Source organism: Equus caballus, chromosome 28 (assembly GCF_041296265.1).
Source record: "Equus caballus isolate H_3958 breed thoroughbred chromosome 28, TB-T2T, whole genome shotgun sequence".
Classification (NCBI taxonomy): Eukaryota; Metazoa; Chordata; class Mammalia; order Perissodactyla; family Equidae; genus Equus; species Equus caballus.
In genome coordinates this window covers 44,971,502-44,998,742 of record NC_091711.1, presented here as the reverse complement: position 1 = coordinate 44,998,742, position 27,241 = coordinate 44,971,502, and the positions used below count along the sequence as shown (strand labels likewise).

The 27,241-nt window shown below is 56.9% G+C and overlaps 2 protein-coding genes across 4 annotated transcripts; one reads left to right on the top strand and one right to left on the bottom strand.

Annotated features, from left to right (window-relative positions):
- Positions 1 to 461: 461 nt before the first annotated feature.
- TSPO (translocator protein) lies at positions 462 to 11,136 on the bottom strand. Of its 3 annotated transcripts, none has more exons than XM_070254331.1 (5): positions 11,043 to 11,109; positions 7,237 to 7,363; positions 3,173 to 3,383; positions 1,371 to 1,509; positions 462 to 897 (listed from the first exon to the last, which is right to left on the bottom strand). In XM_070254331.1, exons 3-5 carry the CDS (start codon positions 3,352 to 3,354, stop codon positions 709 to 711), a joined length of 510 nt encoding a protein of 169 aa, XP_070110432.1. In that variant the 5' UTR covers positions 3,355 to 3,383; positions 7,237 to 7,363; positions 11,043 to 11,109; the 3' UTR covers positions 462 to 708. The 3 variants fall into 3 exon arrangements, with proteins under 3 accessions (XP_070110432.1, XP_070110433.1, XP_001503193.1); XM_070254332.1 differs by lacking the exon at positions 11,043 to 11,109 and adding an exon at positions 7,603 to 7,735; XM_001503143.6 differs by lacking the exon at positions 7,237 to 7,363 and having other exon boundaries at positions 11,043 to 11,136.
- Positions 11,137 to 17,152: 6,016 nt separating this feature from the next.
- On the top strand, positions 17,153 to 25,917 carry MCAT (malonyl-CoA-acyl carrier protein transacylase). Its single transcript, XM_023631148.2, has 4 exons — positions 17,153 to 17,705; positions 18,790 to 18,877; positions 21,955 to 22,172; positions 25,291 to 25,917. The coding sequence occupies exons 1-4, from the start codon at positions 17,310 to 17,312 to the stop codon at positions 25,714 to 25,716; spliced, it is 1,128 nt and encodes a 375-aa protein (XP_023486916.1). The 5' UTR covers positions 17,153 to 17,309; the 3' UTR covers positions 25,717 to 25,917.
- The last annotated feature ends 1,324 nt before the right edge of the window (positions 25,918 to 27,241 follow it).

Genomic DNA, 27,241 nt, shown 5'->3' with positions numbered 1-27,241 from the left:
TGTGAGTGCTGGCAGGTCAGTCTGTGTCCCCAGCTCTGGGCGCAGCACCATCCTGCCCTCGGCCAGCTGCGGGCCCTGCCTGCATGTTGGCCCAGTCAGACTGTGGGCCCGTGCCCTTGAGCAGCCTGGGCTAAGCTTCCTGGAGGCGTGGGCGTGGGCAGGCCCTCCTCGCTCAGCTGCAGCCTGGGCCCCAGCCTGGTCTGTGCCGGCCGGGCAGCAGCACAGCCGCGTAGGCTCCGGGTCAAGCCTGGCCGCTCCTCGCTCGCTCACCAGTTTCCCCCTGCTCCACCCTGGGCTGGCCACCTCCCCTCCTGCGGGGTCTTGGGAGAGGCCCGAGGGGTAGGGAAGCCCTGGTGGGCCCAGCCTCGTCTGGATGACGCAGCCCAGACAGATCCAGCAGTAGGATGAGACCCATACCCTCCCCACACCCAGGAGTCCCACCCAAGTAAAAAGGCCACTGCCAAGAGGTGAGAAACTTTATTTGGCTTATAAGATCCCAGGTTCGAGAGTGAGCTCGGAGCAGTGCAGAAAGCAGAGGACGCCGTTCCCCGGCTGGGCTCAGCCTGGACCCCTGCTGCAGCCACAGGTGTTCCCCTGGGCTGAGACCCAGACAGACCAGCCGACCTGGTGGCCATGAAAGCATGAGGGCCACCACCACTGACAATGCCTGACTGGCGGTGGCCGCAGTCCTCAGAGGGCAGGACACCTTCATTCCGCGAGCCGTCGGCTACTGCGCTGGCCCTGGTTGTCCCGCCACACGCGGTAGTTGAGCGTGGCCGCAAAAGCCAGCCAGACCAGGTAGGGGTAGAGCAGGCGGGCAGCCGGCGGGCTCACGTCCTGCCAGGCCACGGCCGTGGCTGCTGCCATGCCCCCCGTCAGCAGGAGGTCCACCAGGGCCTGTGGAGACACGGAGGCCTGGGGCTCAGTGCGCCCATGGGGGTGTGTCCCAGCTGCCCTCCATCTGCCCCTAAGTGACCCAGCCGAGCCCCTCCCCTGCTCTTGGCCTCAGTTTCCTCCCTGTAAAATGGGAGCATCACGCTGCCTGACCCATGCCGTGGGTGGGAGCGCACACCAGGTGTCATGTGGGTCTGCCTCTACAGGGGCCCCTAAACCCAAGCCGGTGACCCCATCCAGCCTCACTCAGAGCCCACACGGCTGCCTTCACTGGAGGGAAACCGCTGTGGGGGGCGCCCAGGGGGCACAGGTCCCCCAAGAGCCCCTGAAGACACACTGACGTGAGCTGTGTGCCTCCCTCGCCCCTACCCTTAGACCCTGACCCGTGTAGGATGTGATGCCCCATGTCCCCAAGGGAAGGCCACCCCTCCACGGGCCGTCTCCAGGGACCAGGGAGAGAGGCCAAGGCCACTTACCCAACCCATTTGTCGGGCGCCAAAGAAGATAGGCGGCCATGCCCAGTTCAGAGCCAGCTGCCCAATGTAGAGGCCCAGGGGAACCAGGGCCTCCTCTGAGAAGCCCCCCAGCTCTTTCCAGATCATGTAGGAGCCGTACCTGAAACAAAGGCCACGGGTCAGGGCATCAGTGAGGAAGAGGCCAGGAGCCTCCCTGAAGGGCAGGGAGCCACGCTTACCTCTGGGACAACACAGTGATGGCTCAAGCATGCCCTGCCATGGACTACCATGTGACCTCAGGGAAGTTGCTTGACTTCTCTGGGCCTTCATTTCTCACAGGGTCTCTCTGGGGATTCGAGCTAACACATCAGCAGTGCTTAAGCCGGTGCCTGGCACATGGGACACTCCATAACTATTTTCCATTATTATCATCATCAGTGCTGTGAAGGGGGGACTGAGTGAAGAGGAGGATGCTAACCCAGCCAGGGGCACTGCAAAGAGGACGGGACATTTGGGCTGGGCCTTAGAAGATGAGTAGGAGTTTGCCAGGGGGCAGAAACAAAGATATGCCAAAACTTAGAGGCAGGTGTGGGACCCTGAGTCAGCCTGTGTGACTGCAGGGAGGTGAGGCCGCAGAAGAAGATGCGGCCTGGTCATGGGGGCTCTTAGGACCACAAGGGCAACAATAACACCATCAGTAATAATAGCTGACACCCTCCAGCACTGACATGCCAGGCCCTGCTCTAGCTCTTTCCATGCATTGACTCATTTCATGCTCATGGTAACACTGAGGTGGGCAGCAGCATCACCTCCATTTCACAGGTGAGGAAACTGAGGCACAGAGAGGCGCAGCGACTGGCTAAGATCTCCTAGTAGGTAAAGTCAGGATTGGAACCCAGGGGGCCAGGGCCGGATCCGGGCTCTTTACTCTGTGGGGGTCTGACTTCCTCGGGGCCGCAGGAAGCCTCCTCGGGGTTCCAGCAAGAGAGGCTGCGGTCGCACCTCTGCTTTCTCAGGGTCTCAGCCAGGGGGAGAAAGCAGGACACAGGAAGCGCTGGGGGCCTGACTGGGGCTGGCAGGGGGCGGGGCCCGGGCCACACTCGGGTTTGGAGGACTGTCTGGTTCCCATCAGGACCCTGGGGCCCCCGGCCTGGCCTCTGCTGCCTGCCCCCTGGGTGCCTGGCACCTGCGGCCCACCCTGCACCGTGCGGGCGCAGAACCAGCAGACCGGGAACATTCCAGGGGGGTGGGAGCTGTTCCCAGTGGCGCCACCAGAGGGTGCCCTCCCCGTGTGGTACCACCTTTCTTGCATGGCAATTCCCGGGACTGGCTCAGGGACTCTGGCAGCGGCCCTACTCGGCAGGCAGCCCTGTGTCCATGGGAGGTCCCTTGTCACATGAAGGGTCGTGAAGATTAACCGAGACAACGCCTGGCCCTGGGCGGGTGCTCAGCAAATGGTAGCTACTATTATTGCAGTTGTTGTCACCGCTATTGATCTTGGAAGCATCCATGCTGCCCACGTCTGAACTTTGCACACTGAGCCAGCCTCACCCTGGAGTTGTGAAAACAGCCAGGATGCCAGGGCGGGGTTAAGCCATCTGGCCGGCCCCCCCTCCACCCCCACCCCCAGGAGGCCCCAGAGGAAGAAGCTGAGTTGTGCAGCCAGCAGGTCCCACAGCTTCCTCCACCCTCACTTGCCAAACGAGGCCGGGAAGCCGTGGGCGCTGCCCAAGGAGTTAAAACTCTGGAGGAGAAGCTCTGTCCTCAGGCCGCGCCCCCCGGAGAAGGGGGAGGGTGGCCCTGCCCTGCCCAGACTCACGTACCCCATGGCCGAGTACAGCGTGCCCCAGATGGGGCCCAGCGTCCAGTGGGGCGGGTGCCACCAGGGCTTCTGCAGGCTGGCATACCAGCGGAGGCCCTCTCCTAGGGCATAGCGGGAGCTCAGGAAGCCCCCCAGGCTGGGCGCCAGCGTGAAGGCCACAGCGGGCACCCAGGGCAGGACCATCGCTGCTGTGGCTGCTGTTCCAAGAAGTTCTGAAAGAGAAGACAGGGCTGGAATGAGAGGTGGGGGTGCTCCAGAGCTGGGGGGAGGCCTCCCTGAGCATTTCCTGGGGCCCTACTGTGCGCAGACCCAGGGTCAAGTCTATCCTCTCCTTCAGCGTCACTGCACGTCCTGGGGAGGGTCTGTTGCCAGCCTCATCACTCACTGATCCATCAATCAATTGAGGTGCTGCAAAGATGCACAAGGCAGGGGGGCTGGGTTCACACCAGCGGCCCCGCCATTGCAGCCCAAGGGTCCAGTGGACACAATTCCACCCAAACCCCTGCCCCCTACCCCCCCAGGAGGCTGCCCGAGCTGGCAGGAGCCTCTCAGGTGACCCCGTCCCCACAGTCGGCTCCACCTGAGCTCCTCCCCCAGCTGCCAGGGTCCTGTGCCCTCTCACCTTTGACCGTGGGTCTCCTGGCAAGTGACCCCTTCTCTCTGCCCCCTCATTCAAGGCCAGTTTGGGTCTCCTCCTCCAAGCCCCTCCTCCCCAGGCTGACGACCAGCCGGAGGCTCTGCGAGGCCTGCGCCCACACCCTGCACTTTATGTTCTAGTACTTCCCATTCATTCGTTCATCATTCATTCATTCATTCAACAACTGGTATCAGACAGAGCTTGGCTTAAACCCCGGCTCCCCACTGACTCACTGTGACTTCAGGAAAATCACTTCAACTCTCTGGGCCTGCCTCAGTTTCCCCCTCTGTAGAATGGGATATTAACATTGCCTGCCTAGGCCCAGCCCAGTGGCCCACAGGCCTACTCTAAAATCTCTCTGTGCCAGAGAGGGAGAGCAGCCTGCCTGGGATCACACAGCACTCTGGAGCCAGGCTTTGCCCGGGTCAAAAAGCTGCTCCCACCCTGATGTTCAGGGCCGCTGAGGTGGTAGGTGGGAAGGGACAGGAGTCAGCAAGAGTTCAAGGCTAGTGAGGCCCCTTCAGCAGCCCTGAGGGGCTGGCAGGGCTCGGGGCAAGGAAAGCCCCAGTCTCAGGCCTGGGTGATACCACTCCCAGGGCTGGGGACCCAGTCATCAGGTTCCCCGTCATGCTCGTCGGCCATGTGCCCTGCCCAGCAGCCCCAAGATCTGCCCTGAGACCCACCGGGCGCCCAGAAGGCGAGGCTCCCAGAAAGCTGAGTTGCTCATTGGGGCTCAGAGTCCAGAGAGAGGGCAAGGCGGATCCTAGGCTGGACATCTGGGACCAGCTCTGCCCAGACCTGCTGTAGGACCCTAAGCCTGTCAGCACCCCTGACCAGGCCTCAGTTTCACCATCATAAAACGAGGGGGCTGAGCTCCCTCTGACATGCTCGGATCCTAGGTGGAGAATCTGGGGTGTCCTCTGCCGAGATAAGATACCACACAAGTGATTCAGTTCAGCAAACCTGCAGCATGGCCTGCTGGGGTGGGGGCGGGGGACCCCAGGTGGGCGGAGCGGGAGAGGCCCCGAGAGGGACACAGCCCTGAGAAAGGGCCCCCTGACCCAGAATCAGGGAGAAGACGGTGCTGCAAGGACAGTGAGCACTTTCTCCACAGGGACAGGAGGGGAAAGCAGTCAGGGTGGAGAGAATGACAAGGCAGGTGAGTGTGGCTGTGGGCTGGAGGGGAGGTGGCTGGGGGCGCAGATGCAAGGAAGAGGCTGTGCTCCCTCTGGCGGCTGTGGGAGCCATCAGGGCCTCAAGCAAATGTCGAAGGCCGCCCGGGGGAGGGGCTGCCACGGGCCTGGGGCTCCTCGAAGCTCCATGAAATGCAGAGGCAACCTCAGTGCCCAACAGCTGGGGACAATTAAAGGCTGGGCAGCCCCCAAATCCAGCTTCTGAGGACTCTGATAATGTGAAAAGTGTTGTCAACACAATGTTAAGTGAAGAAAGCTGAATATAAAATTGACTACAGAATGATCCCAATTTTAAAGAAAAAGAGATAACAGATATGCACTTTAACAACTGTAACAAATTCACGAAGATGTTAGCAGCCGTCCTAATGGTAAACCGAACATTGCCTGGGGAACAGCTGTAGGCCCGGCGCAGGCAGAGCCTGAACCTGAACATCGTCGAGGGAACACCACCATCGCATCCCACCTGCCATGACGAGCTGAGGCACAGAGCAGGCGGGCGTTCGCCCAGGGCCCCTTGCAAGCGGGTAGCTGGGGATTCAGAGGCCCGCATGCGGCAGCGGGATTTATGATGCTCTGTTCATTACAGCATTATTGTTTTCCAAAATGTCTAGAATGAACATAATTTTAAATGGAACAGAGTCTCAGGCATCCCGCAGACTCCAGCTCTGCCATTTAGGGACTGTGATCCCCCCCTCCCTGGGCCTGTCTCCTCGCCTGTTGAATGGGGACAGTTACCCACCCCCAAGGTCTCTGCAAGGATGAACTGTGATGATGAACGCTGCCGAGGGCTGGGCATGTGACACGGGCCCAGGCTGTCTCTCCCTCCCCCTTGCTCCTGCCCAGCCCTCTGGCTTCCAGGGTGCACGTAACTGTTCCTGGGCTGGGGGTGACCGTCACAATATGAAGGGCCACCTCCCCCGGGGCTGGGAGAGCACTGGCCCTGTGCTGCTGTCAGGTAGGTGTGGAGCTCTGGCCCCAGAGCCTTGGGACCTGGCCACCAGCCGGGCTCATCACTGTGTCACCTTGAGCAAGCCCAGGCCAGCTCAGTCCTCTTTCTCACCTACGCAATGGGGACATAACATGTTGACTCCACAGCAAGGGGACAGTATTTAGGCAATCTTAGTGAGCTGTATTCAATGCGTTAGGCCCACCCTGGAACGTGACAAGGGCTGGGCAGGTGAGAGGCCTTCACACCATACTGACCCTCACATACAGATAGGGAAACTGAGGCCCAGGGCCGGGGGGTCAGGCACTGAACTGGCAGGACCTCAGGTCTCCTCAGGGTGACCATATGTGCCTTTTTCCAGGACAGTCCCACTTTATGCCCACTTTGTCCTAAACTAATGGCGCCCCTCCACTCTCAGAAGTGTCCCTTTCACAGGACATCAAGGTTAACGCCACCAGCATCAGACACGTGGGCATCATGAACCCCTGACAGGAGCACAGAGTGGACAGCCTGCTATGCTCTTCTTGCCCAAAAGGCAAATCCCCAGTGTAACGACGAGAAAACCTCAGACGGTGCCAGATGGAGGAACATCCTACAAGACACCTGACAGTACTCTAGTGCTCTCCAAAAGTGTCAAGGTCAGGAAAGACAGAGAAAATGTCACCGACCGCAGGAGACTAAGGAGAAATAACACAGAACACAATGAGGGCCCCAGATGGAGTCAGGGGCCGAGCGAACACACCACTGGGAAGCCTGAAGGGGCTGGAGCGGGGTCCGCGGTTGCCAGCACAGGGTTAAAGGGAAGCCAGGTGAAGGGACTGCGGAAACTCTGGACCACTTTTGTAACTTTTCCGTAAGTCTAAAATTAGCTCAAAATAAAGTGTTAGGAAAGAAGCATCCTGGCTTGGACAGTAAGTTGCACAGTCCCTACTTACGTGCAATATGTGTCACCGCATCCGTCCCTGACACCAGGCCCAGACCCCGCTCCACCCCAGGCCCCTCGCAGCCACCACTTCCACCATATCACCCCCGCCCAAGACCCTCAGCAGCTCCTGTCTAGTTGTTTTCTGTTTCTTTAATTGAGGTGAAATCTGTACGACGTAAAATTCACCATTCGAAGTACACAATCCAGGGGCGCTCAGTGCGCCCCAACGTCGTGCCACCACCATCCGCATCAAGTTCTAAAACATGTCCATCTCCTGAAAGAACCGTCGTACCCATTAGCACTGCCTCCTCATTCCTCCCTCCCCCTGCTAGCCCCCAGTCCACGTTCTGTCCCTATGATTTACCTTTTCTGGACGTTTCCTGTGAACAGAATCATACCATGCATGGCCTTCTGGGTCTGGCTTCTTTCTCTGAGCATCGTGTGTCCCAGGTTTACCCACACTGAAGCGTGTCCATACTTCTTCCCAAAGGCTGTGGGCAGGGCGCTCGTGTCACCTGCCACAGCACCCAGCTGGTGGCCAGGAAGTCCCCACACAGGACTCGCCCACTGTGCCAGCTGACCGGGCCCTGCAGCCCACCATCCAAGGCCCCCACTGTGCAGAACAAAGCGAGGCCCACAAGGAGGTGGCGGCTCCCCACAAGGCGTCAGTGGAGCCCCGAGCTCCTGTCCCCGCCCCACGCTGCCCCTTCACGGGCCTGGCTGTGCTTACGCTCCACGGGGCCTGCGGAATTGGAGGGTCTGCCCAGCCCGAGGGCCAGGAAACAGGGAGGCCAGATGCCCACGTGGAGAGTGCCTGGCAGGCAGCTTCCTGGGGCCTCTTGGGGACTGCCTGGCTCTGAATCATCCGACTGGGGGACCCACCAAGCTGAGTCACGCCGGGCTGGGCTGGGCTGGGCTGGGCTGGGCAGCTGGCCCAGGCAGGGCTGAGAGAGATTCGCTCTGAGATGGGGCCCCAGGGAGGGCCAAGGAGGGCCAAGGAGCCCCCAGGGCGGGAAGGGGCTCGGGACTCAGGCAGAAGGGCAAGGCCACCCATCTGCCCTTTACTTCTATCTCCGTCAGAAAGGGACTCAGAACCTAGACCTTGGCTTGCCTCCAATCTGTTTGGGGACCCCAGGCAAAGCTCCTCCCTGGGCCTCAGTTTCCCTTATGTCAGGTGGGTATAACCTGCCCTGCCTGCTTCATGGGGTCGTGGGGAGACCCAAGAGAGGACCAGGCGAGTGAGGGGCTGCGAGTATCAGTGTTCGGGGCCACTCACCCCCTTTTCTCTGGGGGAAGAGCAGCCCCGTGCGCAGACCCAAGGCTGAGCCGGCGTCAGGCAGGCGGCCTCTGGACCCTCAGGGGTGAAACTGTCTCTCAGGAGGCACCCCCACGTGGCCTGGGCCTCTCACAGGGGAGCACCTCCAGAACAGAGGCTCAGGACCTGGGGTCAGCAGAAGGTTCTAGGCTTCTGGGGAATGAGCAGTGGGGGTGGTTCTTGGTGGAGCGTGTGCTGGAGGCCAGGCCAGCCTCCTCCTGACGGTCATTACTTCACTTATTCTTCACAGCGGCCGCAGGGGAGGGGACCAGCTGCTTCCCTTCTCAGGCCCCCGAGCCACACGGCCCCCTCAGCCTCCACAGTGGACTCATTACTATTCCCACTGTCCAGACGAGGAAACTGAGGCACAAGGAGTCACAGGACTTCCCACGTCTGTGTGACTCTGAAACCCACAACATCCCCACTCCTCAGGTGGGAGTCTGGGGGCCTCAGCTCTGGGCCACACAGCCATTCACGATGGCCTCCCCCTCTCAGCCTCCTGTCTCATCCCCAGAGGCCTTCAGGGCTGAGGGCGGGCTCAGGCCCACAGGCTGCTCCCACCCCACCTCAGCATTCCACCCTCTGCCCAGGGCCAGAAGGTTCTGTCAGGGCCAACACCCTCACTCTCTCCAGCCCCAGAGCCAATGTCCCAGCCCCCACAGGGTAACAGACCCCAGCTCAGCCCACTGGAGGCAGTTAGAGGATCTCAACCCTCCTGGCCCCCAGGATGGGACCCAGGATCTCCCATCCTTGAGATGCTTCACTCCTGCCTCTAGGGTCTCACCTCCCCTGTCTCCGTGTCCCCATCTGTGAAGTGGGGCTGAGCCAGTGGCTCTCTGGGGGATCCTGTTCTCTGAGACCACCCTATAGAAGGTGACGGAAACTGCTGCCCAGAAACAGAATGAAGAGTTTTGCCATCTCTCTCGCCCCCTCCCTCTCCGGCTGTAGCCAGCCCTCCAGGTCCCCTCTCTCCCGCAGCCATCACTGTCCTAGGGACTTGTTTTAAGGCTCCTGTTTTTTTTTTTTTTTCATGACTCACAGGTAATCTTCCTCATTATAAACTTTTGAATCTTTTTCATGATGAAAGTATGCAATGGAACAGACAACAGTCTGGAAGGATCCACATCCCCCCGGTGACTGGGGAGGTCTGGTAGAGGGCGGGGCTGGGGATGACAAGGGGGAATTTGCTTTACGGAGGACTACCTTTTTAAACACAGAGAGCATCTTCAGGCATTGCTTGCACAATCAGAATGAAGCAAAAGAAAACACAAATAAAAGAAACACAGAAGTAAAAATAAAATAATGGAAAAGCAGAAGTGTACGCAGTAAAAAGTGGGTTCCCACCTTCTGAGCCCAGACTCCTGGCCCCACCCCTGAGTGACCCACCGGCAACGGTTTCTGGCACATCAGCCGGATATGGTTCAGTCATGACCTGGCACAAATGTGTACACACACACACACACACACACACACACACACCAGGCAGAGAAAGTGGGCTCCGGGCCATGGGGAAGGAAGCAACGCTTTCGAAACAGACCACACTGGTTCAAAGCCTGGCTCCACCACTGTGGCTCTGGGACCCTGGACAAAGCTTCCCGGGTGAGCCTCAGTTTCCCCCAGTTCCAAGGGCTCCCTTGGGGATGCAGGGTTCCCTCTGAGCCTCCCTCTGGGGTGCCGAGCAGCCCTCCGGAGACTGAGAAGGAGACACCCTGTATCCCTTCTCCACACAGAAGCTTGCTGCCTCCCTCCCGTGCTCCTCAGCTTGTCTCACGGCCAGTGGGCCAGCGCTGTTGCTCGCCGAGAACGGACACCTGGCTCCCGCTGCCCTGCGGGGCTCCCCACTCCACCCCACAGAGGCACCGGGGGCTCTCAGCCCACAGCCCGGTGGCTCATCCTTCTGGTCCATGTCTGCTGTGTGCCAGCACCCTGGGCGCGTGCTTCGTGGACACAGCCTCCTCTGCCTTCCTCTCCTTGCCCATGACCCTTTTGGACCCTTTTGGCTTAGTCCATGACAACCTCAGTCACTTGTCCCTCCGGCTGTCAAGCCAAGGGCACCTGGCTGGTACCAGCTACCATTGTGCCCTAGCAGGTGACCCAGAGAGGCACCCAGCTCAGGCCAGGCCACCGGCATCTGCGAGGCGACTCAAGCACTCAGCAGTGTGTTTGCAGGTGGAAGCCCCACGCCCCTCCCACCCGGGCTCCGAGCTCCTTTGCAGGAGGGGCAGGGGAGGCACGTCCTAGAGGATGCTCTGCGCACAGCACCTGAGCACTGGACTGGGAATCTAGGCACCCGGTTCTAAGGCCTGGCCGGACCCTAACTATCTGGGTAAATAACCTCCGCGATTAGGCCTGGGTTTCCTCCCGTAGACATGAGGGGTCTCAAGTGGATCAGGAGCCCGAGGTCTCCCAGGCATTTTGTGACCCCCATGGTACCCGGCTCAACCCCTCCCGCGCTCCCCGGCCACGGTTTATTCATCTGCGGAATGAGCGGGAGAGGGGTGTCCGGCCACCCGCGGGGCACGAGCGACCCTGCGAGCGAGGGCGGGGCGGGGTGGGCGGGGTGGCGCAAGTTCCCCTCGGGTCTCCCCCTCTCCGGCCGGAATCAGGCGGCACAGGACCCCGACCGCGGAAGCCAGGGCCCGGGCCACCCACCGCCCCGCCAGCTGACCCGGTAGCCGAGCCCCAGGGCTGCCCCCGGCCGCCCCCTGGGGTCCCCTCCCCGCGGCTCCCGCCTACCAGTTCCCGCCTGCCTCAGTTTCCCCTCGGGCCCCGCGCCGGCGAGCGGGCGCTGTCGGGGGTCGCACCTGCGCGGGGCCCCCTTGCCGCCGCCCCCTCGGCTCCCCGTCCCCACTCACCAGCGACGAGAACCCGTCCGGGGAAAGGCACTGCGCGGCCGGGAATGGTGGCCGCGGTCCCTGGCCTGCCCCGCCCCGCCCCGGGCCTCGCCCCGGCACCGCCCCCGGCCCCTCCCCGCTTGGCTGGAAGCCCGGGGCCGCCGGAGCCGGAGCTCGCTGGTCCCCGCCGCCCAGCCAGCGGGACGCGCCTCTGCCCCGCCGCGCCGCGCTCTTTCCCACGGTGACCGCCGCGCGCGGGGCAGACTGTCGGCAGGCAGGTCGCTTCTCTTCCGAGCGTCACTTTTCCCATGTGTAAAATGGGCACCAGAGACCCTCCTCGGGGATGGCAATTACGGCAGACAGCAAAGCCGTGAGCATCCTCCCACACAATAGCCCTGACCCCCCATCTCGGGAGGAGCACCCCAGTTCCTTCAGCCGTTGCCCAGGACGCGGAGGCAGCGCTGCACTCTTAGTCCTGGCTCAGCCGCTTTGTTGAGGCTGGTTCTCTCCGCCTCCATCTCCTCATCTGTAAAATGGGCACAGCCTCGTGGGGATGAGGAGGAGGAGGATGCCACGCGGTAACGCAGGCAGGGCGCCTCGCAGACGCTTGGCGCTCAGTGAGTGGAGGCTGCGGTCATCACAGCCTGGTGGCCTCCAGTTTGCCAGGGCCACCCTGATGGGACCCGCGTGCCCAGCTCCAGGCCATGGCCACCTCACTTCCTCATCTTGCTCAGCTTTATTTCTGCAGCCCAGGGCCTGTCCCCGCCACGGTGGGCTAACTTGGCATGGCAGGGCCCCTCAGCCCACAGGAGCCACATTGCCCAAACCGGTCCTCCAGGGCCCAAGGTGAACTGCGGCTACCTCTCCCCCTGGCACAGCGGCCTCGGGGGCCACAATCTGACTTTCCTAGGCCCTGGCATCTTGGTCATGGTGGGCCCCTTCCTCCTTCGACTGCACTGGTATAAAGACAGGTATGATCCAGGTTGGATTCTGTTCATCTTTTTCTTGTGATATTTAAAAATAATTAAGACATTTTCCTGGGTCCCTCAGAGTATGGTGGCCCCAGGCACTGTGGCTGCTGTTCTAATGGAGTCCATCTGGATGCGCCCCATCCCCCGGCACCCCATCCCCCGGCACCCCATCCCCCGGCACCCCCCCTCCCCCAGCCGCCAGCCCTCATCCTCTTCCTGGAAGGAGGTGCCCGTGGCTTTGCAATGTGGCAAACTCTCCTCCCCCGGAAGACCTGTGGGGAGGAGGCCGTGTGGCTTCCCTCTGCCTCCAACTCTGCTGTACTGGCCCTAGGCCCTCCGGGAGGCAGAGATGTCTGTCCCTAAGAATCTGCCGCATGCCTGGGCCAAAGGGGGGGGCTGCAAACAAACTCACAAGGCCCTGCCCTCGTGCAGTTCACGCCCTTTTCACAGACGAGACCCTGCGAGTCAGACGGGCCGGCTGCTGCCTGGGGGTTGGCACTGCAGGTCTGGATACAGATGTGGACGCCCCATCCTGTCGGGCTGGGAGCCGCCCATTACTTGTGCCTCCCTTCTCTCTAGCACCACTGACCCCACCTGAGCCTGGGCAGCAGCCACAGCCCCTAGCTGGCCCCCAGCTCCCCTCTTGTCCCCTCCATGCCCCTCCTCTGCTGGGGACCCTCCACGGCTCTCACTGCCTCAGGATCCAGCCTGAGCCTTTTCCCTGCTACTCGAGGCCCTGCCTGGCTGGGATCAGGGCCCAACTGCCCTACCCTTTCCCACCCCACGCCTTTGCACAGACTTCCCCCCTGCCTGCAGACCCTTCACCTCCACCCTGGGCATCTCCATGTGTCCAAGTCGGACTGCTCTCCAGCATCACCCCAGGAAGCTCTTCCAGAACCCCAACTCTGCCACCCCAACTCTAAGACAGCAGTGACCTCTGAACTCCACAGCACTGAGCACAGGAGCCTCTCTTGGGCGTTTGGCACATGGCAACCTCAAGAAACACATATAATGAGCACCTCGGGGTGCCCAGCTCTGGGCTGGACCCCAGAGGATACAACACAAGCAAACCCAGCCCCTGGCCTCAGTCCATCCGAGGAGGAGGCATGGAAAACAACCCCCCCAATCCCCAGAGGATTGAGCCCACCTCCTGTGCTCAGAGAGGTGAAGGGACATCCCTGAGGTCACACAGCTGATTGGTGATGGAGTCAAGATTCACACCCAGGCAGTCCAGGGCCTGCACTCCTACCTATCCTGTCATTCGGCTCTGAATTCCAATGTGACTCAAGTACCGTACCTCCTTATATTTCATGTGTTTACTTTATTACATGAGTAATTCATATTTATGGTAAAATCGGAAAATACAGACAAAAAAGAAAAAATGAAGTCACCCACTCTCCCATCACCCAGAGCAAAGCACTGCCGCCACCTTCCTGAGCTTTTCCCTGCCTTACTCTAAGCATGTGCACACGTGCCTTTACAAGAATGTCTTCATGCTGTAAATGTTTTTGCTATTTGTAAATGGTCTTACAATAAATCAGAAACCTCTTTCTACATTAACAAACATTTGTCTACATTGTTTTTTGTTTTTGTTTTTGTTTTTGTTTTGGTGAGGAAGATTGGCCCTGAGCTAACATCTGTGGCCAATCTTCCTCTTTTTTTTTTCTCCCCAAAGCCCCAGTTCATAATTGTATATCTTGTTGTGAGCCATTCTAGTTCTTCCACATGGGGCGCCACCACAGCATGGCTTGATAAGCTGTGTGTCTGTCCCCACCCAGGATCCGAACTCGCGAAACCTGGGCCACTGAAGTGAAGCACGCAAACTTAATCACTATGCCACCAGGCCAGCGCCCTACATTGTTTTTCTTAATTGTGAGATGTTCCATATAAACGGAAATGTGTATCAAACACTTGTGTGCCCTTTAAAATAATAATAAAAAGACACCCGTGTGTCTGCCCCCTGGGTTAATGAAGAGAAGATTCCTGGTCCCCTGGGGCCTCCTGGTGCCCTCTCCAGGGATTCCTCCCCACCATCCCGGAGTCACCTCATCTTGACTTGTGGGTTGGAAACGGCCTTGCTTCCCTTTAGAGTTTTATTAACACCACCTAGGATGTTTCCCCGAGCGCTATATTGAACAGCTGATGGCCAGACCAGAGGACGACCCCCAGGAGGGCAAACTGAACTGAGCCTCTGGGGCACAGACTGGCCTCAGCCTCCCCGAGCAATTACATGGCCCCTTCTGGGGCAGTCGGAGGGCAAGGTTGGGGAGGCTCCCCTGTCCGCATGGCTGGCAGGGCCATGGCATGGGCATTCAGCAGGAAATGGCCAGAGCTGTGGGCTCTTCCGTCTGCTTGCTTCTGAGCTCACTGTATCTGTGCTCCGATCTCAAGAGGAGGGGCGGACACTGCTGTGAGGGAGAACCAGTGTCCTCAGCTGAGACAGGCAGCAGGGCATGGAGGAGAGAACAGGGTCTCATGAGCCTGTGATCAAGACCTGTCAAATTCAGCCAAGATTCTGGGCCGGGCTCCTTAGGGATTCTGTTCTTAAACAGGCAGTACAGTGGCAGCTGGCATCTTGGTGACAACAACCCTCAGTACATCCTTGGAGTCACACTTCTCCCAACTGGACTGGCCACTCACAGGCCTGGTGCACATGTCATCCTGGGGTCTCTCTTCATCACCACCCTAGGGATGCCCTTGACCCCTCTGCTTGCCGGCTCCTCATTTCCTGCATGGCACATCCTCGCCTTTCTTGGTTCCCTGCGTTCGTGATGAGCCCATCCTCCAGGAGTTCTTGAGAAAGACTGCTTAGGAGGCGTCACATTTGAAATCCTGCACTCTATCCATGGTTGACTGATGCTTGGCTAAGAATTCGAAGTTGGAGATCCTTGCCCTTGAGCATCATGCAGACTTGCCGGCCTCCAGCTGCACGGTACCGATGAGCAGGGTGGACTCAGTCCATGTTTTGAGCCTTTGTATGTAACCTGTTTTGTTCTTCCTGGAAGATTTTAAGATTTTTGTCCCCAGAGTTCTGAAATCTCACACCGGTATTCCTCTATGTGGGTCTAATTTCACCCCTTGTGCCAGTGCTCAGGGGACCCTTTCATACGGGAAACATAGCCTTTATTTTTCGGAAATTGAACCATCTTTTGGATGATTTCCTTCCCTCTGTTTCCTCACTTCTCTTTCCGGAGCCCCTATTACTCAGAACCCTAGCCTGCTCTTCTAACTTCCTTTTCCCTCCTACTTCTCACGTTCTGCTTTTTTGCTTTACCTTCTGTGTGGTTTCCTCAGCTTTCTCTTCCTGGCCTTCTACTGAGCTTTTCAATTCTGCGATCCTGTTTTTAATTTCTAAGGGGTTATTTTTTGTTTTCCGAGTGTTCTTTTTTTTTTTTTATAACTTCCTGTTCATTTTTCATGGATGCAGTGTCTTCTCGTACCTCTCAACTATCAATGACAGTTTTCTTACAACAGTTATTTTCTTCTCGCATCATAGTCTCTGAATCTCATGCATTGGCTCCCCCACCCCCATTTGTAAGAGGCTTTCCTCAGATGCTTGGGCATCTTTGGTTGGCTGCTCGTGATTAAAAGAAAGGAGGGAAATAAGTCTGCGGATGGTATTTGTTGGCTTAGCTTTACTGTAAAGTTAAACTTGGTGGGTCATTTGTCTAGGAACTTCCTGGAGTGTCAACATCTTTAGGATTTCCTTCTTGGACTGGGCAGATTCCCTAAGGTCCTCAGTCCCTTGCCTGGAGGGTAGCGGTCTGGCCCGAGGTTTCTGGGGCTCAGCTGGGGGGAAGCACTGGAGGTAGTCTCCGCTTTCTCAGTCAGTCTACACCTGTTTCAGCAGAGTACCCACATTCACCGCTGTCCCTGGTGTGTCCAGCCCTTTGCAGAGGTAAACCCTCGATGTTCGCCAGAATGAGAGAGGAGCATCAGCCAGTGACTGGAGAGAGGGAGGGGATCTAAAGATCTCAGTGTTCTTCAAACACACCTTCCAATAGTCCTCTTTATTTCCACCTTCTTCCACCCTCAGATCAAGCGGCAGCTGGTGCTGTCAGTTCCTGAGCTTTCGAGGATTCTGTTGCATGAATAAGGGTTGCTTCTCAGCTTTCCCCAGTTTCAGGAGGAATTTGGCTGTCTGGAGTGGGCTAAGTCCAGTAATACTGGTCTTCCTGCTTCCCAGCTTCCAGAGAGCCTGCTGCTAGGCCCTCCTTTTCTGCTGTCCCTGTCCTTGTGGATTTGTCTTCAAAAGATTCCTGCAGTGTGGGTTTACGGGCTTTTGGAGGCTGTGTGCGCTCTATTCATGTCTCAGCCTGAAACTCTCCTCCACGTCTTGGATGACCACGGCGTTGAGTAGATTTGCCATCATCCGTTGAGCTCATCTCCTCTAGTTAGATATGCAGCTTATTTCCATTTTTCCTCATCAAAAGCAAGGCTGCCAGGGATGTCCTGAGAGTGAGATCTCCGTTCATTTGATTCTTTTCTTAGCAGAAACTCACTGAAGGAGATTTGCTGACATGATTCCACCTAGATCTCTCTCATTACGAGGTGTGTAGTGCGTGTGCACGTGCGAGGCCCCTGGGCTCCTTAGAAGAGGCTGGCAGGAACCGAGAGAGGAGCAGGGGAAGGGGGTGTAGTCATGGGTGAGGTCAGAGTTGGATTCTTTCTGACCCAGTCTCACACCACCGCTCAGAAGCCGCATAACCCCAGTTTCCAATCCCCTTCTGTCACTAACCACCTGTCACTCAATCTTCCAGCCTTTGTCTACTCATCTGTAAACTGAGGATAATAGCACCTATCCACCACAGTGTTGCTGTGAGGAATTAAGCTAATGTCTGAAAAATATCCCGGGTTTTGTTCAACGGGTCACCTATTTACTAGATGCTTCTGTGCCGGGCACCGTGTCCGGTTTGCAGGAAGCATTATAAGAGAAGCGTTATCTTGCCCACTGCACAGTGTTGGTGGGAGAATCACAGACGAGAAAGAACGTGGAAGCGTCTCAAGCACGTTTCACACGCCAGGTGGAAAGAGTGAACACTACATTGCGTCGCGCCGTTTATTCAATAGATATTTCCCGGGGCATTGTGGTGCCGGACCTCGCCGTCTGCCCTCCCGTGGAGGTTTACGTAAGCGCATGCGCCCCCAGCACGCAGGGCAGCCGGGTCTAGGGCCCAGGGCAGAACCAGAAACTGCGGAACCTTTCCTTCCGCCCTCGGGTGCCCTGACCCGCCCGGCAGGAAATGAGCCACGGACCGCGCCGCCGCAGTCGGGCCCCGGTCGCCGCGGTAACGCGCGGGGTTCGCGTGTCCTCGCCATGAACGTCCGGGTGGCGCGGGCTGCGTGGGCCCGGGGCTGCGGCGCCTCGAGCTTCCCGCGGCCCCCGCCGGGCGCGGTGGACGTGGCGGAGCTGCTGCGCGATGCGGCGGTGGAGGAACCGCGGGCGGCGGCGGCGCGGCGGCTGCCGGGCCAGTGCTCCGTGCTGCTCTTCCCGGGCCAGGGCAGCCAGGTGGTGGGCATGGGCCGCGGGCTGCTGCGCTACCCGCGCGTCCGCGAGCTCTACGCCGCCGCCCGCCGCGTGCTGGGCTACGACCTGCTGGAGCTGAGCCTGCGCGGGCCGCAGGAGGCCCTGGACCGCACCGCGCACTGCCAGCCCGCCGTCTTCGTGGCCTCGCTGGCCGCCGTCGAGAAGCTGCATCACCTGCAGCCCGCGGTGAGGCCCGAGGCCCCGGGGCCGGCCGGAGTGTCCCCGCGGCTGACTCCTGGCCGATTCTCACGAGTACCCGCTTTGGGCCAGGCCCTGTTCTAGGCGCTGGGGCTACAGGCGGAGCTTGCATCTTCGGGGCAGGAGACATCATAAATATACGATGTAAAGAACATAGCGTGTTAGAGGTGGAAAGTGTTATAGAAAGGAAAACAGAACAGAGAAGGAGGCTGGGGAGTCGAGGGCCGGGCTGTGATTTTAAATGATCCTTAATCATCTAATTAGTTGCTAAATGATTTTAGGGGGATTCAGCTTCATCCCTAAATGATCATTGAGAAGATGATATCTGAGACGGTCACTTCACTTGAAGGTGTGAATTGATTGCTGTTGATACTTCATAATATCAAAATAGTAAATATTAAGCTAGTTCTTTAAACCCTTTTCCCCATTTCGCCCTGTAACAGCCTCGTGAGGTAAATACTGCTATTTTGTGGATGGGGAAAGGAGACTTGGTGATATTAAAGGGTTAGTTATGTGGTCCTGTTGAGTCGTGAATAACATTGAGTGCTTGCCCTGGGCCAGGTCTGTGCTAAGCACTTTAGAGACATTATCTTCATGTGATTCTCTCAGCAGCCCTGTGATGTAGGTCCTGCTCTTTCTCCATTTCACAGATGAGACAGCTGAGGCTTCAGGTTGATTAGGGAACTTTCCCAAGCTGAGAACTGAATCCGGCTCTTTGTGACTCTGAAAGTCATGCTCTTGACTTCGGTGCTGAGCTCCCTCCTGCTCCATCGGTCTGAGAGGCAGCCCCAGGGCAGAGGCGATGGAATCCAGAGCCCTGGGTTGGAGTCTCACCTCCCACTCAGAGTCAGCGAGCTGGGTTTAACTCACCTTGCCAGGGAAGTTCCTCATCAGTAAAGGGGCCGCATCAGTGAGTGTCAAAGCCACTTCTCTGTCTCCTCATCTAGCTGGAGCACCAGGCCAGTGGGACCTGGCTCACTGAGCCACTGAGCACCTTGCCAGCTCTCAAGTGCAGAGCCCTGGATGGAGCTCTCTGAGAACTTGGCCTCACGTTCTGCATCTGTCACCACAGGTTATTGAGAACTGTGTTGCTGCTGCTGGATTCAGTGTGGGAGAATTTGCAGCCCTAGTGTTTGCCGGAGCCATGGAATTTTCTGAAGGTACACAGAAAGGGGTTTGGTTTTGTGCAGGGGTGTTGTCTTCCTGGGCTCACTGGGGCCAAGGGACATTGCCATAAATGATTGTGGACCCATTCTGGGGTGATAAAGAAGGGAGCACGTGGATGGGGATGACATTGGAACCCGAGGACCAGACTTCACCTAGATTCCCTTTTAAGCCTGAAGGGTTCATCTGGGATTTCCTTTCTTTTGGTAATCTCATGAAATCTGCTTGCTTGACTGTCTCTCCCTTATCCCCTGTGTTCTTAGTCTGTTCACATGCTTCCAGTGCCTATTGCTTGGTAGAAGCTCAGTAAATATGCATTAAATGAAAAAGTAATTGAATGTTTGATCTTGAGCCATATCAGTTTCATTTCTTAAGATTTTTGTTTATGGTTAAAACAGATCAACATTTTTGCTTATAGATAAATATGGGCAAAGGACTTGAATAGACATTTGTCCAAGAAAGATATCCAAATGACCAATAAGCACATGAAAAGATATGCAACATCACTGATCATTAGGGAAATGCAAATCAAAACCATAATGACGGGGGCTGGCCCCGTGGCCGAGTGGTTAAGTTCGTGCGCTCTGCTGTAAGCGGCCCAGGGTTTCGTTGGTTCGACTCCTGGGCGCGAACATGGCACTGCTCATCAAACCACGCTGAGGCAGCGTCCCACATGCCACAACTAGAAGGGCCCACAACTAAGAATATACAACTACGTACTGGGGGGCTTTGGGGAGAAAAAGGAAAAAAAATAAAAATCTAAATTGTCTCTTCAAAAAAAAAAAAATGCCATTAAAAAAAACAAAATCCACAATGACGTACCACTTCATACCCACTAGGATGGCTTTAATTTAAAAAGACGGAACAAAAAGCAGAAAATAATAAGTGTTGGCGAGGCTGTGGAAAAACAGGAACCTCACACATGGCTGGTGAGACCGTAAACCAGTGCAGCCGTTGAGGGAAACAGTTTGGTGGTTCCTCCAACAGTTAAACATAAGTTACTGTACGACTCACTAGTTCCACCTGTAGGTGTATCACCAGGAAATGAAAACATGTCCACGCAGAAAACTTGTACACAGATGTTTGTAACAGCGTTCTTCATAACAGCCTAAAGATGGAAACAGTCCACATGTCCATCCTCAGATGAGTGGATAAACAAATTGTGGTCTATCTGTACAATGGAATACTATTCAGCCATAAAAAGAAGCGAAGTACTGACACCTGCTCCAATGTGGATGAACCTCAGAAACATCCTGAGTGAAAGGAGCCAGGCACAAAAGGTCACGTAGTGTGTCATCTCGCTCATATGAAATGTCCAGAATACACAAATCCATAGAGACAGCAGATTAGAGGTTCCTGGGTGGAGGGAAGGAGAAATGGGGAGTGGTTACTTAGAGGATACAGGTGTTTTATGTTTTATAATTTGATATTGTATATTTATATTTTACCTCAGTGTTTTTTTAAAAAGCATTATAGGAAATGAAAATAGTTTCATAGTTCCACATCCTAATAAAACTATTTTACACATAGTTTTATGTGTACATAATTTGCAGAATTAGAACCTGTGTACATTCTGTGTTGAGTTTTTTCACTCGGCATCTTGCATACTTATTTAATGGCTGCACGGGAGGATTTCCACACGCTTTCTCCACATTCCTCTGTGTTGTCTTACTTCCTGCCACAGGCTCTTAACACATTTGCTCCACAGCTCCACTTGCGTAAGGAGGCTGAAAGTCCAGTACAGCTGTGCGTGATTGCCAAGTGAATGGAGATGTGTTAGAGAGAAAGGGGACAGGAGTGCCCCTCAGACCCTCCCCGTTGTCCCATCAAACCTGCGCTGCCCCTTCACCTCTCCTTGGTCTGCTCATGCCCTTCCCCCCGAGGGAGCAGACCCAGGACCAGGACAAGGGGTGTCCAGTCATCACAGGCCATTCTTACGTGGCGGTCATTGGAGCTGCCTGCCTGGGCACGGCCCTGTCCTCTCACCTTGCGCTGGAGCCACGCTGACCCAGGAGCCCGCGTTTCGGGTGGCCTGCCTTGGCAGCGTCAGGTTCTCCAGCTCTTAGTGAGGGCAGCACTGCTTGGTTTATGGTAATTGTGAGACTGCGAGTCAGGGACCAGTTTGTAGTTTGTGCATCATTCCAAGTATCTTGATGCCTCTTGATTGTTTTTCCTCTTCAACACGATTTCTCTTAAGTAATAACCAAATTGATAATTCCCAGGGCCAGCCCAGTGGTGTAGTGGTTAAGTTTACATGCTCTACTCAGCAGCCGGGGTTCACTGGTTCGGATCCCAGGCATGGACCTATGCACCGCTCATCAGCCATGCTGTGGTGGTGTCCCACATGCAAAATACAGGAAGACTGGCACAGATGTTAGCTCAGGGCCAATCTTCCTCAAGCAAAAAAGGAAGATTGGCAACGGATGTTAGCTCAGGGTGAATCTTCCTCACCAAAAGGAAGAAAGAAATAAATCCCAGTTTTCACAACAAGCCAGGCAGATTAGATATTATTATCCCCATTTTACTATCTAAAACTCTCGCTTGGAGGGAGGTCATGACTTGCCCGAAGCAATGTAGCTCAAAGTCTGTTCCTTCTCACCCTACAGCAGGATTTCTCAGAAGCAGCACTGCGGGTGTTTTGGACCAGATAATTCATTGTTGTAGGGGCGCTGTGCATTGTAGGACGTGGAGCAGCATCCCTGGCTTCTACCCACCAGATGCCAGTAGCACAGACCCCCTTCCCCGTTGTAACAATCAAAAATGGGCTCCAGACACTGCCCTGGGGGCACAGTCACCCCTGGTTAAGCAGCCCGTCCTGCGCCGAGCCGCTGTGAGGCACGAAGCCATGGGTTAATTCGTTAGTGCCAGGGACGGCACCTGCTTTTCCATGGTGGTGGCGGCATCTCTGTCTGTGCAGCAGATACAGATACAACTGTGGCCTTGTGGGCTGGCGGCGGACACCAGTGTGAGTGTCTCCCGCACGCAGTGTGGACCTTAGCCTTGTCTTTCAGGTCTGGGCTTCCCTCCTTCATTACGTGCCCTGATTTCTCCAAATGCCCTTCTCTCTGGATAGGTCTGTATGCAGTGAAAGTCCGAGCCGAGGCCATGCAGGAAGCCTCGGAAGCTGCCCCCAGTGGGATGCTGTCTGTCCTCGGTCGGCCTCAGTCCAAGTTCTCCTTCGCCTGCTTGGAAGCCCGGGAGCACTGCAAGGCTGCGGGCATAGAGAGCCCCGTGTGCGAGGTGGCCAACTACCTCTTTCCCGACTGCAGGGTGATTTCAGGACACCTGGAGGTGGGTGTTGACGGGCACAGTCCTCACAGACCCCAGTCCGCTACAGAAGGGGGGAGCCGTTCCACGCCTGTGAGCCCACAGTAGTGCGCTGGGTTCTCGGCTGAGCCGAGATCTTGGGAAGTATTTGAGGGCCTGGGGAGTGTGTGGTGGAGCGAGCACTGCACAGGGAGCAGGAGGCTGGGATACTGTCCCCCTCACCTCATACAGACCGGGACCTCGGGCAACTTGCCCAGCCCCCTATGGAAAGTGAAGGGGCTGGACCAGGTGGTCTCCAGGCCCTCGCCTGGTGCACTCGGGGCTTCTCACGGCCGCTGACCCGGTTGCTTCCTCAGAGAGGAAAAGCCCTTCCTACAGGGTTGCTCCTACCTGCTCTTTCTCCCGGGTCTGTGTTGGCACCCAAGTTAATTTCCTTTCCTCTGCCCTTCCTTCCCTTCTCTCTTCCCCACAATCATTGCTCGGGCAGCTCCTGTGCAGCAAGCACTGAGGACACAGACTGGTCAGCCAGAGCTCCTGCCCTCCCAGGAAGGCCGGCTGTGAACGGATGACTCCAGGTTGCAGGGTCAGGCTGACAGCAGGGGCCTGAGGAGGTGGCCCCAGGAGTGGGGCCTGGAGGATGAGTTTGCCAAGAGGAAGGGCATCCCACACAGAGAAGGAGGGCGCGCCCAATGGAAAGGGCAGATCCTGAGGGCTGAGCTTGGGAATGCTGGCGGAGTGCGGGTGGGGACCTGTGCGGGGCTGCGGCGCAGGGCCAGTGCTTACACCTCTCCAGGCCCCAGCGGCAGTCCTGTGCTCGCGGAGGGGGGTCTCAGTCCCATCTTAGATGTGAGGAAGCTGAGGGAGAGGCAAGTGCTTGGAGATGGTGGAGGGAGACCTGGAACTCGTCTGTCTCACGCTGGCGTCTGTGTCTCCTCCACTCACCTTTTCCGTTCATCCTCCCCTTCAAGGCCTGGCCCTTGTGCCAGGTGACCTCGTGTGTCTCCTCTGAATCAGTGAGTGGTCCCTCTTGTGACAGTTCTGAGATGGTGGGAAGATGAGTTACAGTGGCCCCAAGTTACTCACGGAGGCAGTTGCTCTCTCCCATTAGAAAGTAACCCAGAAGGGAGCCAGGAGGGGCCCCCAGCCAGGGCAGGAATCTCCCCCCAGCCAGGGCAGGCTCCCAGCCAGGTGGGCATCCGGTCCAGATGACGACTCCTGGGACTCCCAGGTTTGGCCTCTTGGTGCTGTTGGAAGTGCCACCGCAAAGAGCTGAGCTGAGGACAGGGCTTCCCCTGAGCAGCAGAGCCCAAATCCAACAACTGATCGAAGAAGGCTCGGTCTCTGCTAGACCAGTGCCTTGGCCGAGGGCCAGCCGCATAGGAGCCTGCTGGACCTGAGGCCATGGCCTTGACTCCTGCGGTCTTCCCTCGAGTTGGATGAGTGCAGAGACCTTACAGGGAAAGCACTTTGAGGCGGCTGAAATGACACAGGAGGTGCCACAGAGTGTCACCCACACGGATGCCGGTGGTCAGAGCAGCCCAGGCATGCTGGGAAGGGCATGGGCTGGGGACTGCAAGAGGCCTTGGTTCAGAGATGCTCCCGGGGCTTGTCCCTCAGTGTGATGGGACAGACTGGAGGTGACAGTGGACATGAAGCACCTGGTCAGTCAGGACAGGGTAGACTGCTGCAGGGACAGACAGTGCAAACCTCCACGGTTCCCGCAGGTGTGGTGCACATGTGGTGTGGTTCACTGTGCTGGGCTCTGCTCCACTTCCCTCCCCGCCCTGAGCGGCTCTGGAGTCCTGACAGACAGGAGGCAGAGGAGGCTGGATGGGATGAGCCACAGGCTGCAGCTGGCCGGGCCTGGGTGGGCAGGATATGCTCCTCCTGCAGGGAGGGGTCCATGGAGATGGACAGACGAGCACCATCCAGCCAAAACTCCTGGTGCCTCCTACCCTCTGGGGACACAAAGAGCTGCCTCGTTATGTTTTTTCCAGTAGACATGGATGGGCTTGGTATACAAGATGATAATGATTGCTAACCCTTATACAGCACATGTGCCTAAGCAGCGTTCGATCCATGCCCCCATGAGACAACTACTGTTGTCATCCCCGTTTTATAGATGAGGAAACTGAGGCACAGAGAGGTAAAGTGCCACTGCCTGAGGTCGTGCAGCTGCTGTGACCACAAGGCTTACCTTCAGTCTTCCAGGGAGCAGCTGGCCCAGCCTCTCATCAGGCTGTGCGTGGCTGCTGTCGGGTTGAAGGGACACAGCAGAGGGTTTAGTGCACAGGGAGCCCTTGAGATCCCAGTGGAGGCATGAAGGGCCTCCAGTGTCAGCGTGGCAGGCCGTGGGCTGTGTCTCTTAGGAATATACTATTTTAAAGATATTTGCAAATTACGCTGTTTGCCAACACTTCCAAATTTGGGCCTGTTAGCCCCAGAGGCCCCTTCTGGGCCGAGGCCCCTCCTGGGGAAGGTTTTTGGTTTCAGGGAGAGAGAGAGTTCTTCTCTAGAGAAACCGCGGAGGAGAGTTCTCAGGGGAAAGACCCTGCGGGGTGAAATGAGGCTTCGAGTCTCCTTCTGAACTTTTTTCTTGAAGATTATGGAGTGATAAGAAAACAGGTTTATTAAACATTATGAAGGGTAGCAGAACTATAATTGAAGATGAACACTTACTGTTAGTTTATAGATGCTTGCACACCTCCTGCCAGTCACTTCCCAGCACCTTGTGAAGTAGACAAAACTCTGCTCACTTTATGGGTGAAAAAAAATGCCAAGGCGTTGAGTGATATTTCTGGGCCCCGAGCTAGTGAATGACAGGAGCTGGGACAGGACTCGTGTTTCCCAACCTCGGATCTCTTTCAGCCACGCAGTAGTCACCTACCCAGGTGGGGCATGTGAATGGTCAGATCCCCGGAGGAGGACTTGTGGGACACTGAATATGCAGCTGATTTTAATGGAATAAAGAGGTGGATTGAGTCTGTCACTCTAGGTCATTTGCAGCCTGAACTACGTGTGCAGATGTGAAGAGAGAAGCATATTCTGTACACAGGACTATGACGGTGCCAGTGGTGACTGCCTCTCGGAGTTTCTTCCTCTAAGATCTGCCTGGCTTAAACCTCCTTTCTTTTTTCTCCAGGCTCTGCAGTTTCTCCAGAAGAATTCCTCTAAGTATCACTTCAGACGCACCAAGATGTTGCCGGTGAGCGGTGCCTTCCATACCCGCCTCATGGAGCCAGCCGTGGAGCCCCTGGCGCAAGTTTTAAAGGCAATTGATGTCAAGAAGCCTCTGGTTTCCGTCCACTCAAACGTCAATGGGAACAAATACATGCATCCGAAACACATCCAGAAATTGCTGGTCCAGCAGGTGGTCTCCCCGGTGAAGTGGGAGCAGACGATGCATGCCATATACGAGAGGAGGAAAGGCACCGAGTTCCCCAGGACGTTTGAGGTGGGACCTGGGAAGCAGCTGGGAACCATCCTGAAGAACTGTAACCTGCAGGCCTGGAAGGCCTACAGCCCCGTGGAAGCGATGGAGGCTGAGGACACGGACCAGGACCTGTAGGCGCCCCCTGGTGGCCACGGGGTGGGGGTGGCTCAAGTGGAGGCTCCGGTGGGCGGAGCACGGCCTGTCCTCCCCCAGGAGGTGGCTCTGCCCTGTGCCTTCTCTGCCTTCCTGTCTAGCCGCCTCTGAGTGATTGGGAGGGACTGTTTGCAAAGTGCTTGGAATGCCACATAAAAAGCACTAAATATGAGTATTTCTTCACATGACACTGTCCATTTTTCCCCCTTGAAACGCGTTTGAATTCTGGGGATAAGGATGCAGCGGTGCCGGGCTGGTGATGTGGAGAGCCTGAGTTCCTGCTCCGCCACGTGGGCAGAGCAGAGCACCTGCCAGCTCAGGTGGCGCCTCTAAGATGGGCCGAACCAGCCGCCTGGTGGGTACGTGCTGAGGCCCTTGGGGGCTTGGCCTGTTGCCATGATGCCCTTTCTTGTGGGTGCTGTGGGCATACTGGCGTGGCCACAAGGCAGGCCAGTACCAGAGGCTCCTCCGCTGCTCCGGGAGCCTCTGGCCACCACACCAGAATCTTAGCTCCTTTGTCACGAAATCCAAAGGGCTTTAGGACCCAGTTGGCCTTGGCAGCCATTCTCGTGCGTGCACACACACCCCCCAACACACTCAGCTGTTGGGAGACCCAGCCCCACATTGGTTTACTTACCCAGGAGTATTGAGTGCCTGCTGTGTGCCAGGGAGTGAGTGACCTCTGCCCTGGTGGGGAAGAGTGTCCTTTATTTAGCAAGCTGGATGGGACATGGGAAGGGCGGCTGAGGGCCTTGCTTCCTCCCACACCCCCAAGTCACCCCTCAGACAGTGACTACTGAGTGCCTGCTTTGTGCCCACAACCTGGTCTGGCCAGGCCCACCCTCATGGAGCCATCTCTGCCGCTCCACCCCAGGAGCACACGCAGGCTCTCTACAAATGCAACTCTTTGCATTAATATTAAATGGGAGGAATGCTAAGCCTCTTTGGGTGTTCTTTTCATTATTCAGTGATAGTGGGAAAACCTCACTGGGAATGAAAGCTCTGAGTTCATCTTTAAATGTTGCTGTTGTGTAGACCTGTGTCCAATCCTGGATAGAGTTTCTCATGTTCAATTCTACGCTCATTCTCAGCAGGGGAGGGGCCCTGCTGGCCTTTGGGCAGGACTGGGCATCATTGTGTGGGACCGTCCTGTACTTCTGGGCAGCCGTCCTGGCTCCTCCACTACATGCCAGTAGCACTTCCAGGCGTGTGACCCCCAGGCATGTTTCCACGGCCCCAGGTGAGAACCCGATTTTCACCACGGACTGAGTCTGAAAGTTCCTTGGGGCACAATGAAGAACTCTCTCTTAAAATTTTGTTTCAGAAGTTTTCAGGGGCCGGCCCTGTGGCTGAGTGGTTAAGTCTGCATGCTCTGCTTCAGTGGCCCATGGTTCACTGGTTCGGATCCTGGGCGCGGACCTACACTCTACTCGTCTAGCCATGCTGTGGTAGCATCCCACAAAGAAGAACTAGAATGACTCACAACTGGGATATACAACTACATACT